This window comes from Leptodactylus fuscus, chromosome 10 (genome assembly GCF_031893055.1).
Source record: "Leptodactylus fuscus isolate aLepFus1 chromosome 10, aLepFus1.hap2, whole genome shotgun sequence".
NCBI lineage: Eukaryota > Metazoa > Chordata > Amphibia > Anura > Leptodactylidae > Leptodactylus > Leptodactylus fuscus.
This window is the reverse complement of record NC_134274.1, coordinates 3,351,268-3,367,616: the sequence shown is the minus strand read 5'-3', so window position 1 is coordinate 3,367,616 and position 16,349 is coordinate 3,351,268. Positions and strand designations below refer to the sequence as shown.

General features: G+C 46.1%; 1 protein-coding gene across 2 annotated transcripts; it reads left to right on the top strand.

Annotated features, from left to right (window-relative positions):
* The first annotated feature begins 948 nt into the window (after positions 1–948).
* On the top strand, positions 949–15,733 carry MXI1 (MAX interactor 1, dimerization protein). 2 transcript variants are annotated; one of them, XM_075258690.1, is made up of 6 exons: positions 949–1,204; positions 8,585–8,702; positions 10,993–11,022; positions 13,463–13,577; positions 13,767–13,938; positions 14,107–15,733. In XM_075258690.1, exons 1-6 carry the CDS (start codon positions 1,018–1,020, stop codon positions 14,268–14,270), a joined length of 786 nt encoding a protein of 261 aa, XP_075114791.1. In that variant the 5' UTR covers positions 949–1,017; the 3' UTR covers positions 14,271–15,733. The 2 variants fall into 2 exon arrangements, with proteins under 2 accessions (XP_075114791.1, XP_075114792.1); XM_075258691.1 differs by lacking the exon at positions 949–1,204 and adding an exon at positions 7,105–7,639.
* Positions 15,734–16,349: the final 616 nt, after the last annotated feature.

The window sequence follows — 16,349 nt, the reverse complement described above, 5'->3', positions numbered from 1 at the left end:
AGCATTATACTGCCCCTTTAGTGCCCCCGCAGGCAGCATTATACTACCCCCTTAGTGCCCCCCATGCAGCATTATACTGCCCCCTTAGTTTCCCCACAGGCAGCATTATACTACCCCCTTAGTGTCCCCGCAGGCAGCATTATACTGCCCCCTTAGTGCCCCCCATGCAGCATTATACTACCCCCTTAGTGCCCCCCGCCCCATACAGTATACCGTTCTCCCCAGCCTCCTGCCATTACTCGGTCACTACCGCCACCCCTGGTAATATGACGTTGTACAGAAACACAATATGGCGTCAGTGTAGCAGAGGTCATAGATTTAATCATAGTGTTTACACAACAAGTTCTCCTTCATTATTAGTATTATATAAACAGATTTGTAACATTGTATCCGGCACACGGACAGACAGACAGACACAGCGGCTTCTAGGCCATTTTGGACTACAGGTCCCAGCATGCCCCTGCATTCCGCAATCAGTAACTTTCCCTGATACATTGTCACCAGCCCATTCTGCTCTCACTCCGCACATGTGACTACAAGGCTCTGCCACATGACACAGTTCACACTGACTCACAATGCGGCAGGTTGCGTCACATCACAAGGGGCTTTGTCTCCAGGTCACGTTCATTTTCACAAAATTTACAAAAGCAGCAAAATGCAAAAAAAAAAAAAAAGTTTTTAGTAAAAACTTTTTATGACTTTGCAAAGTTTAGAAGTCTGGATTAACCCCTTCTCTGCCCACAATAGGGCTATTGCATCATGGCAGGGTGTAGGATGCTGGGCTGTTGCCTGTATTGATCTCACACTTGTCTACTTGCTGGGAGGGAGTGACTGTCCTGGATTTAGGCGGGTACAGCCCTCGTCTGGCGGTAACTGAGTGTCTGTCTGTAATATGCTAATGTAGGTCAGCAGGCGGCACTAGGACCGGCCCGGCTCCCGCCTGCAGCCTCTGAATAAAGTGCACAGGGGGTTATTGTGGAGCCCCCAGGACAGTGAGAGCAGCTCATCCCAGCAGACATGGTCAGAGGGCGACCCAGGAAGGACAGCATGATGGACACAGACCCCCAGATGCCCAGGTGCCCCCTGACTGAGTTGCTGGGCACTCAGGGGCAGGACATGGGGCACATCACCACTTTCTTGGACAATGTGCACATCTTGCTGGAGGCTGCCAGTTACCTGGACAGACTGGACCAGGACAGGAAAAGTAAGAGTGATGGAGGGGTAGGGGTCTGGGGGTATTTGGGGGGAGATCTACAGTCCATGGGGCTGCAGGGAGACAAAGGCTGGTGGGGAGGGTGTCTGAGTGCAGCCGGGTGCTATTGTGAGTCTGGGGCCAGCCTGGCATGGATGAGAGATGGCATTGTGCCCTATGCGTATGGCAAGAACATGGAGGGGCCAGTGCTAGCAGGGAGCCCTGGAGAACTTTCCATGTTTCTTCTTCTTCTTCTTCCATGTTCTTTTATGATCAGACAAAGGGCAGACACTTCATCCCATTGTTACAGCCAGAAACTGCCAGCCTGGGCACTAGTGGCACCGAGCATGTGAGCGGGCCCTATATGTATGTGTATGGTCCTGTATATAGATATACTGCCCCTATATGTATGTGTACGGTCCTGTATATAGATATACTGCCCCTATATGTATGTGTATGGTCCTGTATATAGATATACTGCCCTATATGTATGTGTACGGTCCTGTATATAGATATACTGCCCCTATATGTATGTGTATGGTCCTGTATATAGATATACTGGCCTTATATGTATGTGTACGGTCCTGTATATAGATATACTGCCCTTATATGTATGTGTACGGTCCTGTATATAGATATACTGCCCTTATATGTATGTGTATGGTCCTGTATATAGATATACTGCCCTATATGTATGTATATGGCCCTGTATATAGATATACTGCCCCTATATGTATGTGTATGGTCCTGTATATAGATATACTGCCCTATATGTATGTGTACGGTCCTGTATATAGATATACTGCCCCTATATGTATGTGTACGGTCCTGTATATAGATATACTGGCCTTATATGTATGTGTACGGTCCTGTATATAGATATACTGCCCCTATATGTATGCGTATGGTCCTGTATATAGATATACTGCCCTTATATGTATGTGTACGGTCCTGTATATAGATATACTGCCCCTATATGTATGTGTTCGGTCCTGTATATAGATATACTGCCCTTATATGTATGTGTATGGTCCTGTATATAGATATACTGCCCTATATGTATGTATATGGCCCTGTATATAGATATACTGCCCCTATATGTATGCGTATGGTCCTGTATATAGATATACTTCCCCTATGTGTATGTGTACGGTCCTGTATATATGTACTGCCCCTATATGTATGTGTACGGTCCTGTATATAGGTATACTGCCCCTATATATATGTATATGGCCCTGTATATAGATATACTGCCCCTATATGCATGTGTATGGTCCTGTATATAGATATACTACCCCTATATGTATGTGTACGGTCCTGTATATATGTACTGCCCCTATATGCATGTGTATGGTCCTGTATATATGTACTGCCCTGCATGTATGTATATAGGTCTATATGTGTACTGTCCCTACATGTATGTGTACGGTCCTGTATATATGTGCTGCCTCTGTATGTATGACCTAATATATATGAGTTCACGCATGGTCCTGTATATATGTACTTTCCAACATGTATGTATATGTCTCTATATGTGTGCTGCCTTTGCACGCATGTATTTGGCCCCATATATGTGCTGGTTTTTGTATCGTGTTCCATCATTATTTTACGTATTTGCTACTTTTGCCTTTAATGTTTCTTTATTATTTGCACAGATGTTACAAGTCTATGGTGCAGCTATATATGGGTTATATGTACTGTATACATGTAGTGCTCCTGCATACATGTGATATTGTAATGTTATACATGTGTGCTGCTCATACACATATGTCATACTGTGAATTCTACTTCTACGTGGATGTTTTCTGCTCATCATACTCCCTTATTCTGATGTATCTTTAGAGGACTCTATGCATATCATGGACACTGTTCCTATATGTATGTGTGTTATATATAGTGACCTCCATGTCCAATGTGTGTGTTGTGCGGGCCCCATCGACTGCCATGTGTGGGTATCAGACGATCCCTGGGCTTTGTGATGTGTCCTGGTACTGCACGTGTCATCACAACACAAAGAGCCCTCAGTGCCCGGAGGAGGGAGAGGCAGGTGCCCGCCGGGGTAAGCACATGACCATGAACACCCCTCTGGGGTAGGATTTACAGGGTCTGCAAGGAGAATACCCCAGCATGCAAGTACAAAGGCCGGGGCTACTATAGAGACACCCAGAAAGGGCCACAGAGGGATTGTATGAAGCAGTATTATATATACAGTATATAGCATACAATATACTAAACTGTATAAGAAAGTTCATTATCCTATACAGCCCAGCACTGCACATGGAGACAGCACAAACTATAACTCAGGGCACCTCCATGGGAACCCGGCGTCAGGCCTACATGCATTATTCTACAGAGGCAGGTTAGGGGTTAATCCTTAGTCCTGTCACCCTCATGACCTTGTCAGGCTCTATACCCAGGGGCTCGTACAGTATCTGTGGGGGTTTACTGTATAGGTGATGTATACCACTCCTAGGACAACAAACAACATCATCATCATCATCACAGGTGGGGGAGGGAGTGCAGCAAATAATGACAATCTAAGGTCTGACCACAGCGCTACAATGTATCTAATCTGTATCCACTTATCGATCACATACAATATTATGTGTTCTAGCAATAATATATAACATGTAATGAGATTATCTGGGTCGGTTACAGAATACACCAGACTACAAATATATGACCCCGGGGGATTCAGACATTGTATGGACAAGTCTTTCCTATGTTCACCGTCTGCACCTGTAAAGTTAACCCTTGACGAGCCATAGCAGTGTTGGCCCCCCAGTGCAGCTGCAGAGACCCCCACCCCCCTCCTTGTCTGATGTGGTTACAAAGCCCCAGTCTGTGCCCAGCATGTGGCTACAATAGAGCCCCGGCCATTGTCTCAACATGTAGCTGGACACAATTAACTTCTGCAAAAATGCTGCAGCTTCATAGAAAGGTCTTGTCTGGGCCAGAACACAGAGGGAACGTTCTAGAGAAGCTCCAGAGCCGAGCACTGATCTACACACAACTTCTGGAAACTTTCTCTAGCTCCTTGTCCTGTCCCTTAAAGGGATTTTACATTGAATATCTCCAGCAAATAGAAATGTCAGAGCTGCCGCCACATTGTAACAAACTGATAGACAACTTTTTTTTTTCTTTGTTGCATCTGTTTCTGGGAAAGTTGGGTGCCAAACAATATGGCTTCTAGACAGGGTCCCAAAAAGAATGTTCCTACTGACGTAGTTTACACCCACTCCTCATTATTAGGCAAATTTACAATTCAGAGTAGTGCCGGACTTGTGGGGGATGGAATAAAAGCCGGATTGTTATTACACAGAGATAACGGCAAGCTAGATGGAAAGAAGAGAAGAAATATCCATCACTAATCTCCTATTTATTATGTATAATATGTAGAATTCTAGATCTGTAATAATACAATAATCCGGCGGCCACTAGAGCTGATGCAGATGGAACGTTCTGAGTCTCCAGTTGTTACATTGTATCGTGCATTATTCAGCAGCCTCAGGTGCACACTCAGCCTCACCATCACACGACCTGCACTTCCTCGCTGCACACATGGTTTCCACATGGAGGCAATCTGCACTTTTCTATTGGCCATCTGTCAAAGGAGGCAGGAGCAGGCCCCAACTCTCCACCAATCACAGGGCAGCGGGTTCTGTGATGTCACTGGTTGCCGGGCTCAGGGCTTGTGGGGCGGGCGCTGATTGTTCTCAGAGCTGGTGACATCACCCCCTTGTTTTAAAGGAACATCACTTATTTACAGTGGACAAAAGACTTGTTAGGGGGTGACCACTTCTCATTGTGCGGCGTAACAATGGGGTGGGGGGATACATGGCTTCATGTAATGGGGAAGTGTAAGGCTGAAAGAACTGGCAAATGGTTTCGGGAAATTTCGATTAATTGTGTCTAGAAGGATAGAATAAAAAGAAATGAGACAGATAGATAGATAGATAGATAGGAGATGGATGGATAGATAGATAGATAGATAGATAGATAGATAAGGAGATAGATAGATAGGTAGATAGGAGATAGATAGATAGATAGATAGATAGATAGATAGATAGGAGATAGGTAGATAGATAGATAGATAGGCGATGGATAGATAAAAAAAAATGGTTGCTGACACTTAGAAACCCCCAGAAAGTAGTTGCTGCCAATGGTGTAGTTATATTTCTAGTATACAAACATGGAAATCCTCTGTGGTGGCCATTTCTGGCACAATGGCTGGTATTCTATTTGCCAGTCCTTTCCCCTCCTGGCGCGATCTGTGCCCGTGTTATTACCAGGACATCCCCATTTTTCCTACAGTGTTTTACAGGACTTGTGATATATTTGTCACTTTTCACAGATTCACTAATAGACTGTAGTGTAGGAAGGAATCCATGAAATCAGAAGCCACATGGCTGCACAACAGTCGTGGAAATGCAAACTCGTTCTATTTTTCACTTCATTTTATCTTACTCTCCCAAAGCTGCCAGTATGGAGGGTCCTGTCAATGGCGGCCACAGGGGTCAAACTTATAACGTTTATTAGAATGTTTAAAAGAAGCAAAACTATATGAACAACTCAGAAATGATTCTCTCCTGATTCTGGGCACCGATTTGTTGGCGTTCTGTCTGTACATTAGACCCGGCAGTTACACGTAATCTCATGGTTCCTCTTATAAAGAAGCCGCCTGTCCTGATAATTTGCAGAGAGACTTTGTTCTACCTGACTTCCCCTTACGGACAACTTCCCAAATTGTCAATTTAAATTGAAAGAAAAACAGAATAATCTGATTGGTTGCCCCTTGATCCAATCTATGTATCTTATCTATCTATCTATCTATCTATCTATCTCCTATCTATCTATCTATCTATCTATCTATCTATCTATCTATCTATCTATCTATCTCCTATCTTTCTATCTATCTATCTCCTATCTATCTATCTATCTATCTATCTATCTATCTATCTATCTCCTATCTTTCTATCTATCTATCTCCTATCTATCTATCTCCTATCTATCTATCTATCTACCTATCTATCTACCTATCTATCTACCTATCTATCTACCTATCTATCTATCTATCTATCTATCTATCTATCTATCTATCTATCTATCTATCTATCTATCTATCCATCCATCCATCCATCTATCCGTCTTTCTATGTATCTATCTTCGCTATTGTAGCGGCAATGTCGGAGGGTTGTGCTATCTGCGTAGTAACCCTCTGCCTTTGCCTAAACCCCTTTGCGCTCCCTGCTCTACTACAATAACTAGTGCTTGCCCACTTTAGAGGAATTCTCCACATAGTTTTTTTTTTTTCTTTTTACTTCCTTCCTCCATTTATTTGTTATGTTGTATCTAGGTATTCCAGACTGGTTCCGTCCCCGGGTCACATGATCAGAACCAGTCTCAGGTTGCCTCCTCCCTCCTCTTCTATGTCAGATAACCTAAATAGTTGTCATCTTCTGGTGGGGTCACTGCTGCAGGCCCTTGTCATTGCTGGGCCCTCAAGGAGCTTCCTTGTGTAAGCAAATCCTACTTTGGAAACCCTGATGATCAGAATAACAATGAGAAAGTAACAGGAAAGGAAAAATGGCAACAAAACAAACATAACAACAACAACAATAATAATTATAGATTCAATGTTGCAAATAGTCAGGAAACATGGAACATTGCGGAATTTAGTATCTGGTAATGTGAACTTGTGCAGAGTTGGGTAAATGGGCCCGTTTGTCTTTATCTCGCAGTCTCTTTGCATTTATGCTAATGCCTGGTGCTGCTGGCCTGTCTGTGCCATGTGACATCTGCATATTTATAAGCTCGGCTCCTGACAACGGGCCCTTTTGTCTATACAAAAAAAAGGCCAACCGAAAATCATCTGGCAGCGAGAGGGTTAAGAATGTGCTCACTGCAGAACCGAAAACTACAACTCCCAGTGATCTTTGCAGCTGGGCTTGCATGGGACCAGCCCTCTGTCTGTGCTGCAAGAAGTAAACAAACTCTTATCTGGTTGTCAGTGCAGTTGGGCAGCCACAGTCCTTGTCCCTCTGCTGCAGCTCAGACTAAATTGCCCCTGTATTTCCTTTTTTTTTTTGGCCTCCCCCTCTCCAGAACATTCCTGTGTGCACAGATCAGCTCCCTTCATTCTGCACTGACACCCTCAGCAGCCTTGTCTGCCCCCGGTGAGGCCCGGCGACGCTGCAAAAACTTACTGAGCCCTTTGACATCCCATTCATTTCCATGCAACCTGGATTCAATCTGTAACCAATTGTACAAATCTTGAAACTTTTTTTTATTTTTGTGCAAAAAAAAAAAAAAAAAAATTGCAATTTTTATTTTTCATTTAAAATTGCCATTTTCGGAGGCTACAAAGTTGCACTATGGACTGCATCCGAATGTTAAATATTCAGAGGCTCCTGGACGCTGCCGAATATCTGGAGAGAAGAGAGCGAGGTTTGTTTTTTGTCTGAGTTTTGCATTGCGTTGCAGGAGATGTGGACGCCGCCGTGATCGGGGCTCGAGTTGTTTTGAATGTGTGATCCCCACCCTTGTGTTGTGTGTGTGTGTGTGTGGGGAATCCGCCAGTACAAGTCTTTGCACGCTACGCTTAGTTCTGGGGATAATTTGCGGTTTTAGGTGAATGCTATAAATAGCAGTGTGAATGAGGAGCGGGGATAATTGGACTTTACTGTGTGACGGGCGTAAAACGACGCCCGAATTCCACGACTCCTGGCACTCGTGTGGTGACTCGGTTTGTACAGGGTGGATGGGACAGAGATCTAGATGAAGTTTACTAAGTATTCACGCCCAGGCAGTCGTATGTGCTCACTGTACACATGGAACTTTTCTGTATACTTTGTATTTCTTTGCAACATTGTATCATTGTATTTGGGGTACGTTCACACCTGCTACAAGCAAATCCTTCCAATACGTCACTTAGCACCACATTCACATTAGCATCAGGTGCTCATTTTTTTTTTTGCTCCGTCAGAGGATCAGAAGAACGGACAGATGGACCACAAAATAACAGACACCGATGGACCTGAGGGGCCCCTCCACTATTGGGGTCCGATGGTTTAGCCAGTTCTTCTGTTTGTGCAGAAAATCTGGTCATTCAGTACCTGGGAAAGCTGGGTGACAGCCAACATGTAGTACAGCATGCACAGAGACAGTCCTGTAACCTGCTGTGTCCATAATACTAGAAGACTAGCTAGGTCCATCATTCAGGAGTATAGGAAAGCTGGGTGGGCACTTTAAGGATGGCTGTTGTGGAAGTCAAGCTTTCCCAAAAATGATTGCTATGACCAACATGGGGAGAAGGACTACAAGTCCCAGCATTACTGCAGTACCTGTCCTGATGAAGATACTTACTCTCTTTCTCTCTCTCTCTCTCTGCAGAGTGTGAACACGGCTATGCCTCCAGCTTCCCCTCCAGCGACAGCTCGGACCTTCACAGGCTGAAAACAAGAAGATTAAAATCCAAGAGGTGCAGCAGCATAGGAGGCAGCACAAACAGGTGAGAGCCCGAGTGATGGGGGGTAAACATACTGGTGCGGGGGGGGGGACCCCAAATCTATACCTGAGGGGTAACTCAAAGCTTCAGGAACAAGTAAGTAATCTATGTACACAGTGACTGCACCAGCAGAATAGTGAGCGCAGCTCTGGAGTATAATACAGGATAAGTAATGTAATGTATGTACACAGTGACTGTACCAGCAGAATAGTGAGCGCAGCTCTGGAGTATAATACAGGATAAGTAATGTAATGTATGTACACAGTGACTGCACCAGCAGAATAGTGAGCGCAGCTCTGGAGTATAATACAGGATAAGTAATGTAATGTATGTACACAGTGACTGCACCAGCAGAATAGTGAGCGCAGCTCTGGAGTATAATACAGGATAAGTAATGTAATGTATGTACACAGTGACTGCACCAGCAGAATAGTGAGCGCAGCTCTGGGGTATAATACAGGATAAGTAATGTAATGTATGTACACAGTGACTGCACCAGCAGAATAGTGAGTGCAGCTCTGGGGTATAATACAGGATAAGTAATGTAATGTATGTACACGGTGACTGTACCAGCAGAATAGTGAGCGCAGCTCTGGAGTATAATACAGGATAAGTAATGTAATGTATGTACACAGTGACTGCACCAGCAGAATAGTGAGTGCAGCTCTGGGGTATAATACAGGATAAGTAATGTAATGTATGTACACAGTGACTGCACCAGCAGAATAGTGAGCGCAGCTCTGGAGTATAATACAGGATAAGTAATGTAATGTATGTACACAGTGACTGTACCAGCAGAATAGTGAGTGCAGCTCTGGAGTATAATACAGGATATAACTGTATGTAGAGTAACTCCAATGATCAGGGGTATATATACTTTGGTATTGTACCCTTCTAGTTTCCTGTTTTGCTGATTCTCGCCTCGCTATATTTGCGCCCCCGTTGGGGTACGGTTTGGCAGGCAGGATGTGACGCCGGTGGTCGCTGACAATGCTGTTACACTTGTCTCAGTATCTGATGCAGTTTCCAGAAATAATGTTTCTCTCCTGGGATTCTCCTCTATGGCGCGAGGTTGAAGGTTACGTCTGCCCGGAGATATATGAAGGATTTCCTGCTCTTATTTGGGGTCTTTTTAGGAGTCTTTGGAATGAGATTTGTTTTTTTGGAGATTGAACATTTCAGGAGGGGTCTCATTGACACATTACTGGGGCGGGGGTCCTAAGTTCGGGTCCTCTGGAGAATTATCAGTGCCCATTGAAATAATAATTTTCCTATTTTTAAGGACCTTTACACCTCAAACCAAAAATTCCTAGACTCCGTTCTAAAATTTGTATAAAACTGGGCACATTTACCATTCAGGGGTCTGGGAAAGTTGGGTGATTCCTCTGTGAGAGCTAAAATGGCAGCTGTGATAGAACGATAGAACTTTTCTCATTGTTGTAGACGGTGTCTTCGGGATTTATCCCTTTCCCATTTTATTTGTATAGAGTTTGGTTGGGAAGGGGTTAATGGGCAGGCTATATTTTGCTGCAGGAGGGTTAAAACTGGAGTAAAGTGATTACAGATGGGGGATAATCTGTATCTGCGGCAGCCCCTGCTGATCTGGATTTTCCATCCTGCAGTGGAGCCTTTGGAGGCATTTTTGGCTCCGCCATCTTGGGCTTGGTGACCTGACAAAACCTCAGTCTCTTACAGGGAGGGAGCCCCTGTCCTGTAGTTTTATGACCCCCGGACGGTCCACGCTGTCGTGTGATGATATTTGGGGCTGGGTCACTGTACGAGGCCAGGACATGAGCTTTCTGTGTCTGCCAGTGAGCAGCTACATGTTCTCTGCCCCAGTTCCTGTTATTTTGTGTCTTGCTCGTAACCTCAAGTGAACTCCTTGTATCAGACACCATGTCCTGAGGAGGAGAGCGCAGATACTCCAGGGTTAACCCTTAGTGGCCAAGGAGGCGGCTGTAGCTAAGCCTGTCCTCTCTGATACTGTATACTGAGCTGTATCTAATCCTATCCTGTGTGATACTGACTGCTGAGCTGTGTATCTAATCCTATCCTGTGTGATACTGTATACTGAGCTGTGTAACTAATCCTATCCTGTGTGATACTGTATACTGAGCTGTGTATCTAATCCTATCCTGTGTGATACTGTATACTGAGCTGTGTATCTAATCCTATCCTGTGTGATACTGTATACTGAGCTGTGTATCTAATCCTATCCCGTGTGACACTTGGACTGCACAGACTACATCCCCCGTCCTGCACATTGTTAATGTAATTGTTTTTTTGTTTTCAGATCTACGCACAATGAGCTGGAGAAGAATCGGTGAGTCTGTGTTTTATGGATATGTAAAACTGATTCTGGGTAATGTATTTGCCACTCAGGAGTCAGGGAAAGCTGGGTGACAGTCCATGATGCAGCTGTAATGCCCCGTAGATTTGGGAGCTGTAACGTCAGCCATGTTGGTAGTCACTCAGCTTTCCCGGGCACTTACAGGGGTTTGGCTTATTGTGGGCGCCTCTGGTTACAGCCCTGACATAAGGACTGGGGTCTGTCCTGTATACTGGGAATGCAGGGACTGTGCGGATGTCAGGGGGAGTGAGGACTAATGGAATGTGGGAGGCTGGGGGGGGGGGGACACAAGGGTTAGCAGGGGGTGCAGGATTTATTAGACATTCCCTGTATCTGCTGATTTATTAGGGTCATATCTTAAACATAACAATCTGCTTATAATCACCCTGGAGGAGGGGGCTATAATAAGAGGAGGCGACCCCCTGCCCTCCCCTCCCCCTACTCACATCCATATTGTGCCCTGGGATACAAAGTAATATCTAAAATCTAAATGGGAAAAAATAAAATATTACATAGGGAGGCTGCGAGTGTCACTGAGGTGTGAGGCGCCTGGTACCTCGCTGGTAGTATGTGATGTGCTGGATGTGTAAGCTGTGCCTCGGCCTGTCAGTGAGGTGTGAGGCGCCTGGTACCTCGCTGGTAGTATGTGATGTGTAAGCTGTGCCTCGGCCTGTCAGTGAGGTGTGAGGCGCCTGGTACCTCGCTGGTAGTATGTGATGTGTAAGCTGTGCCTCGGCCTGTCAGTGAGGTGTGAGGCGCCTGGTACCTCGCTGGTAGTATGTGATGTGTAAGCTGTGCCTCGGCCTGTCAGTGAGGTGTGAGGCGCCTGGTACCTCGCTGGTAGTATGTGATGTGCTGGATGTGTAAGCTGTGCCTCGGCCTGTCAGTGAGGTGTGAGGCGCCTGGTACCTCGCTGGTAGTATGTGATGTGCTGGATGTGTAAGCTGTGCCTCGGCCTGTCAGTGAGGTGTGAGGCGCCTGGTACCTCGCTGGTAGTATGTGATGTGTAAGCTGTGCCTCGGCCTGTCACTGAGGTATGGGGCGCCTGGTACCTCGCTGGTATTATGGGATGTGTAAGCTGTGCCTCGGCCTGTCAGTGAGGTGTGAGGCGCCTGGTACCTCGCTGGTAGTATGTGATGTGTAAGCTATGCCTCGGCCTGTCACTGAGGTATGGGGCGCCTGGTACCTCGCTGGTATTATGGGATGTGTAAGCTGTGCCTCGGCCTGTCAGTGAGGTGTGAGGCGCCTGGTACCTCGCTGGTATTATGGGATGTGTAAGCTGTGCCTCGGCCTGTCAGTGAGGTGTGAGGCGCCTGGTACCTCACTGGTAGTATGTGATGTGTAAGCTGTGCCTCGGCCTGTCAGTGAGGTGTGAGGCGCCTGGTACCTCGCTGGTATTATGGGATGTGTAAGCTGTGCCTCGGCCTGTCAGTGAGGTGTGAGGCGCCTGGTACCTCGCTGGTATTATGGGATGTGTAAGCTGTGCCTCGGCCTGTCACTGAGCAGCAGGGAAGATATCACTACGTAGCGCTGCAGGAGTCAGGGAAAGTTGGGTTTTCTGTTGACCACTTTTGTAGGAGCAGTAATGGGCAGACCAGTAGGTCACGAGATTATTTCCCATTTCCCACTGGTTTCTGCCCCTTTAAGCTTGAGCTGGCGGTTTGGCAGTGGGAGACCCGTTTGGCAGCACAGAGTGTGATACAGACAGGCCAGGCGTAGTTCGGGCGCCGCGCCAAGGCTGTTCTGCATAGATAAAGAGACGGAGTGAAATTCTTCGTCACGCCACCGACTATTTTGGAGATAATAAAAATGAAATAGTAAAAGCTGGTGGTGAGAACAGAGGCCGAGACTGTTACTGGGGACACGGGGCGTCCTGGATTCTGTGCACGCCCCGGGATCACTGCAGACTCTTATAGACTGACTGTAGCGAAGGGCGTCCTCAAAATGATACCAAGACTGGTTGTGTAGAGTGTCCTTAGCCACCAGATTGTCAGCTTTGATGTGAGCGTGGATATAAGACCCAGCCGGGCAGTTGTCACATCATGACAGTCACCGTCTAACATTGCAATATTCGGTGCAGAGATCGCAACGCCATCTCCGTACAAGTTAACGGGCCGTTGAATAATCTCATCAAAATCTTCGTGTAAAACTTCTTCTTTTTGTTGGAGTTATTGAAGTGGATTTTTCCTCACCAGTAAAGCTCTGCACGCCTTTAGGATTTGTGTCTCTTCCGATATTATGTATCAAGCTGCAACATTGTATCAACAGTGTAACATTGTATCCTTGCTGGTTTTAGCTTCTGCAGGGTCTCATTGTGATAACCTGATTCCCAAAATTCTAAATGATGTGCAGAAAATGTAGCAAGTACTCCAGAGCACCCCTGTAACCGTTGCGTCTCCTCTGCTGCTTACAGGAGGGCTCACTTACGCCTCTGTCTAGAACGGCTGAAGGATCTTATACCCCTAGAGGCTGACAGCACCCGGCACACCACGCTGGGACTACTGAACAAAGCCAAACTGCACATCAAGGTATGGACAGCGGGGATTTATATAGCCAAGATGAAGTGCATGGATAGACGTGACACCTACCAAAATTCTACACCCCTGGGGTCGGGGAAGGAGTCACATGATGTCACCTGCTCCCTGGTGTAACATCACTAGGATATGCGGTGGTGAATTAGTTTCCATATGTTCATAATGTTCTCTGTGTTTTTGCAGAAACTTGAAGATGTGTCTCGGAAGGGTCAACATCAGCTGGAGATGCTGGAAAGGGAACAGCGGTATCTGAAGAGGAGGTTGGAGCAGCTGCAGGGCTGTGCGGAGCCCGAGCGGGTGCGAGCGGACAGTGTTGGTTCCAGCATGTCTTCTGATCGGTCCGACTCAGAACGAGGTAAGAGACAAGTAATGATGTAGATCCATGAGGGACTATGGGGTGGTGGCAATGGATATCTACCAACCCATGCAGATGGCGCGCGCACTAGACTTGGTGACATCTCTAGTCTAAATCCAGTGTTAGGCGGACGCCATAACTGAGGTCTATTCACTTTTTCTTCCGCAGAGGAGATCGAGGTGGACATTGAAAGCACAGAGTTCTCCCATTTGGAGGTGGACAGTTCTAGTAGCACCAGCATCAGTGACCTGGAGGACCACAACAGCCGGCAAAGCTTGGGCAGCGATGAGGGATATTCCAGTGCTAGTATCAAGCTGATCTACCACTCCTAAAAGCCCCAGGGCTAGCGGCAGTGGATGGGACTTGCTGCCTGCGCTCACCGATGGTGCACTATTGGATTCAATCAAAGTTTTGTTCCTCCAGATCTCCAATCACGAATGGAGTTGGGCAGTCACAGGGGATTTTCTTCTATTTCGCTGGACCAAAAAACCTTTGACCAGCTCCTTCTCCTTCTTCTTCTTCTCTTCTCCAATGGCATAAGGGCATTCCCCGACGATCCCACAACTCCTGCCGTGTTGGAGGTCATTACAGTGATCTAAACTGTTTAGCACAACTTGAAGATCTGGCTACGGCGTTACGTTTTCCATACAGATCGGAAGCTATAAAGATGACATTCATTGTCTTGTGTTCTTTTGCCTTAATTCGGCATCTTAGAAGACTTTTATACAAATCTACCATGGAATGGTGTAAAACAAAAAAGACCTAGTCCTTGCAGTCAAAGGAGTGTCCTCTGGTCTGGGTCATGGAGCGCCCCTTCATTCTGGAAAATCCAGTTCCTACCCAACATGGTCTTTGATACTCTTTCAATCTACCAGCAAAAAGTTCCTTCTCTTTCATCAGCCTGAGGGCGAGTTTACAAAAAGTTCATCTAACCTCTTTGATCAATTTGGTCGCCAAGGACTTGGTAGTTGGTCAACTTAAGCTGCCCCCTGCCATGTGTAACCTGCGGTGTGCGGGGCGACCGGGCGACCTCTGGAGGCTTCACCATTTGTTACATTTATTGATGTTTTATCGCTTCATTTGCAGAACCTTTATTTTGTTTGTTCGAGAGACTGGCGGAACCACAAACCCCAGTACGGCATCGAACCAGTGGCACCTGGTATTTTATACTGGCACCGCCTGAGCCTTGTTCTATCACTATCCATTTAAAGGGGATGTTCCACCTCCGTGTTACAAAGAATCTGATTAATAAGGCAGCGTGAGATTGCGAGGGTACGAGGTCGCCAGTGCTGCCGTCCCCCAACGCCATCTGCATTATTACGATTTTTTGACATTAGGTGGAGACTCTTCTATTTCTTCTCACTTCTTCTAAGCGACGTTTCATGCCGTCACATCAATGCAGCAGCCTCACTGGCATATCATAGGGGGTACAACACTTTATGGTAGTGACCCCCTTTACAGCATAAAATCAGGATCTGACCATTGCACGGTCTCTTTTGTTACACAATGTCTCCTAACTAACCACAGTGCGGCCATGTTGACTCCGGAGGACCCCTTTAATGTATTGGGTTACCCATCGGAGGGGTGATATATGCACTAATCCATGACCTTTATGGACAAATCTAAGTGTAGCTTGCAGCGTAAGGTCGCTCGCTCGGTGTGCGGCCGCTATTGCATTAGGACATCACCCTGTCTTCTAGACAAGTAAATGTTCAACTTTGTAAGTTGCGCGACGTTGCGATCCGTTTTGTTTTTTTGACGTCTCACTGTGAGGGTCTGGTCTCGCACCCTTCTATCCAGGCCTAGGCCTGCAGCAGTGTTTTTAGGTCCTTTTATTTCCCTTTGACATTCTTAGGATTCTGCTGCTTTACGGGGAGCAGGGAATGAGATTTGCAGCTTAGGAAGGGTTAACCGGCCCGGCCCAGGGGAATGCAAGCCGAGTATTGGAGCCTGCACAGCTGGTGGTCTGGCTCCAAGACCCCGCCATAACCTACACGCTTAGATTGGCCGAGTGTGCACAATGTTTTTGGATTGTGCCCATGCAGCTAAAATGTAACTCAATTTTGTAAGCAAACGTCTAAGATTTTGTGTATTCCGCTCCTATACGGTCCTATAGGTGCAAAGTTACATTGTTTCCGTCTTGTTTATTTTTAGGATACATTGGAGCAATAAACATGTTGGTTGCAGAAGTATACACACCCTTTAAAGGGGTATATACTACAAGATGGCAGCCATGACAGTTGTATTACCATTTCTTACTTCGGAGGCCTCAGTTCTGTCCTTGTCTTCCATACAGTATCTGTATAGTGCCCCCTAGCTGCAATACCGGCATTGCATTCTATTATGGCCCTATAGTCCGGTGATCGAGGAGGAAGATCTTAGACCTAATAATTGAGATAATCAGAGACGAA

Excerpts from the sequence above, each read along its gene's own strand:
- MXI1 (XM_075258690.1), top strand. The coding sequence starts at position 1,018 with ATGGTCAGAGGGCGACCCAGGAAGGACAGCATGATGGACACAGACCCC. Across the intron at positions 8,703-10,992 it reads ATAGGAGGCAGCACAAACAG|ATCTACGCACAATGAGCTGG; the intron begins GTGAGAGCCCGA and ends TTTTGTTTTCAG. Across the intron at positions 13,939-14,106 it reads TCGGTCCGACTCAGAACGAG|AGGAGATCGAGGTGGACATT; the intron begins GTAAGAGACAAG and ends TTTCTTCCGCAG.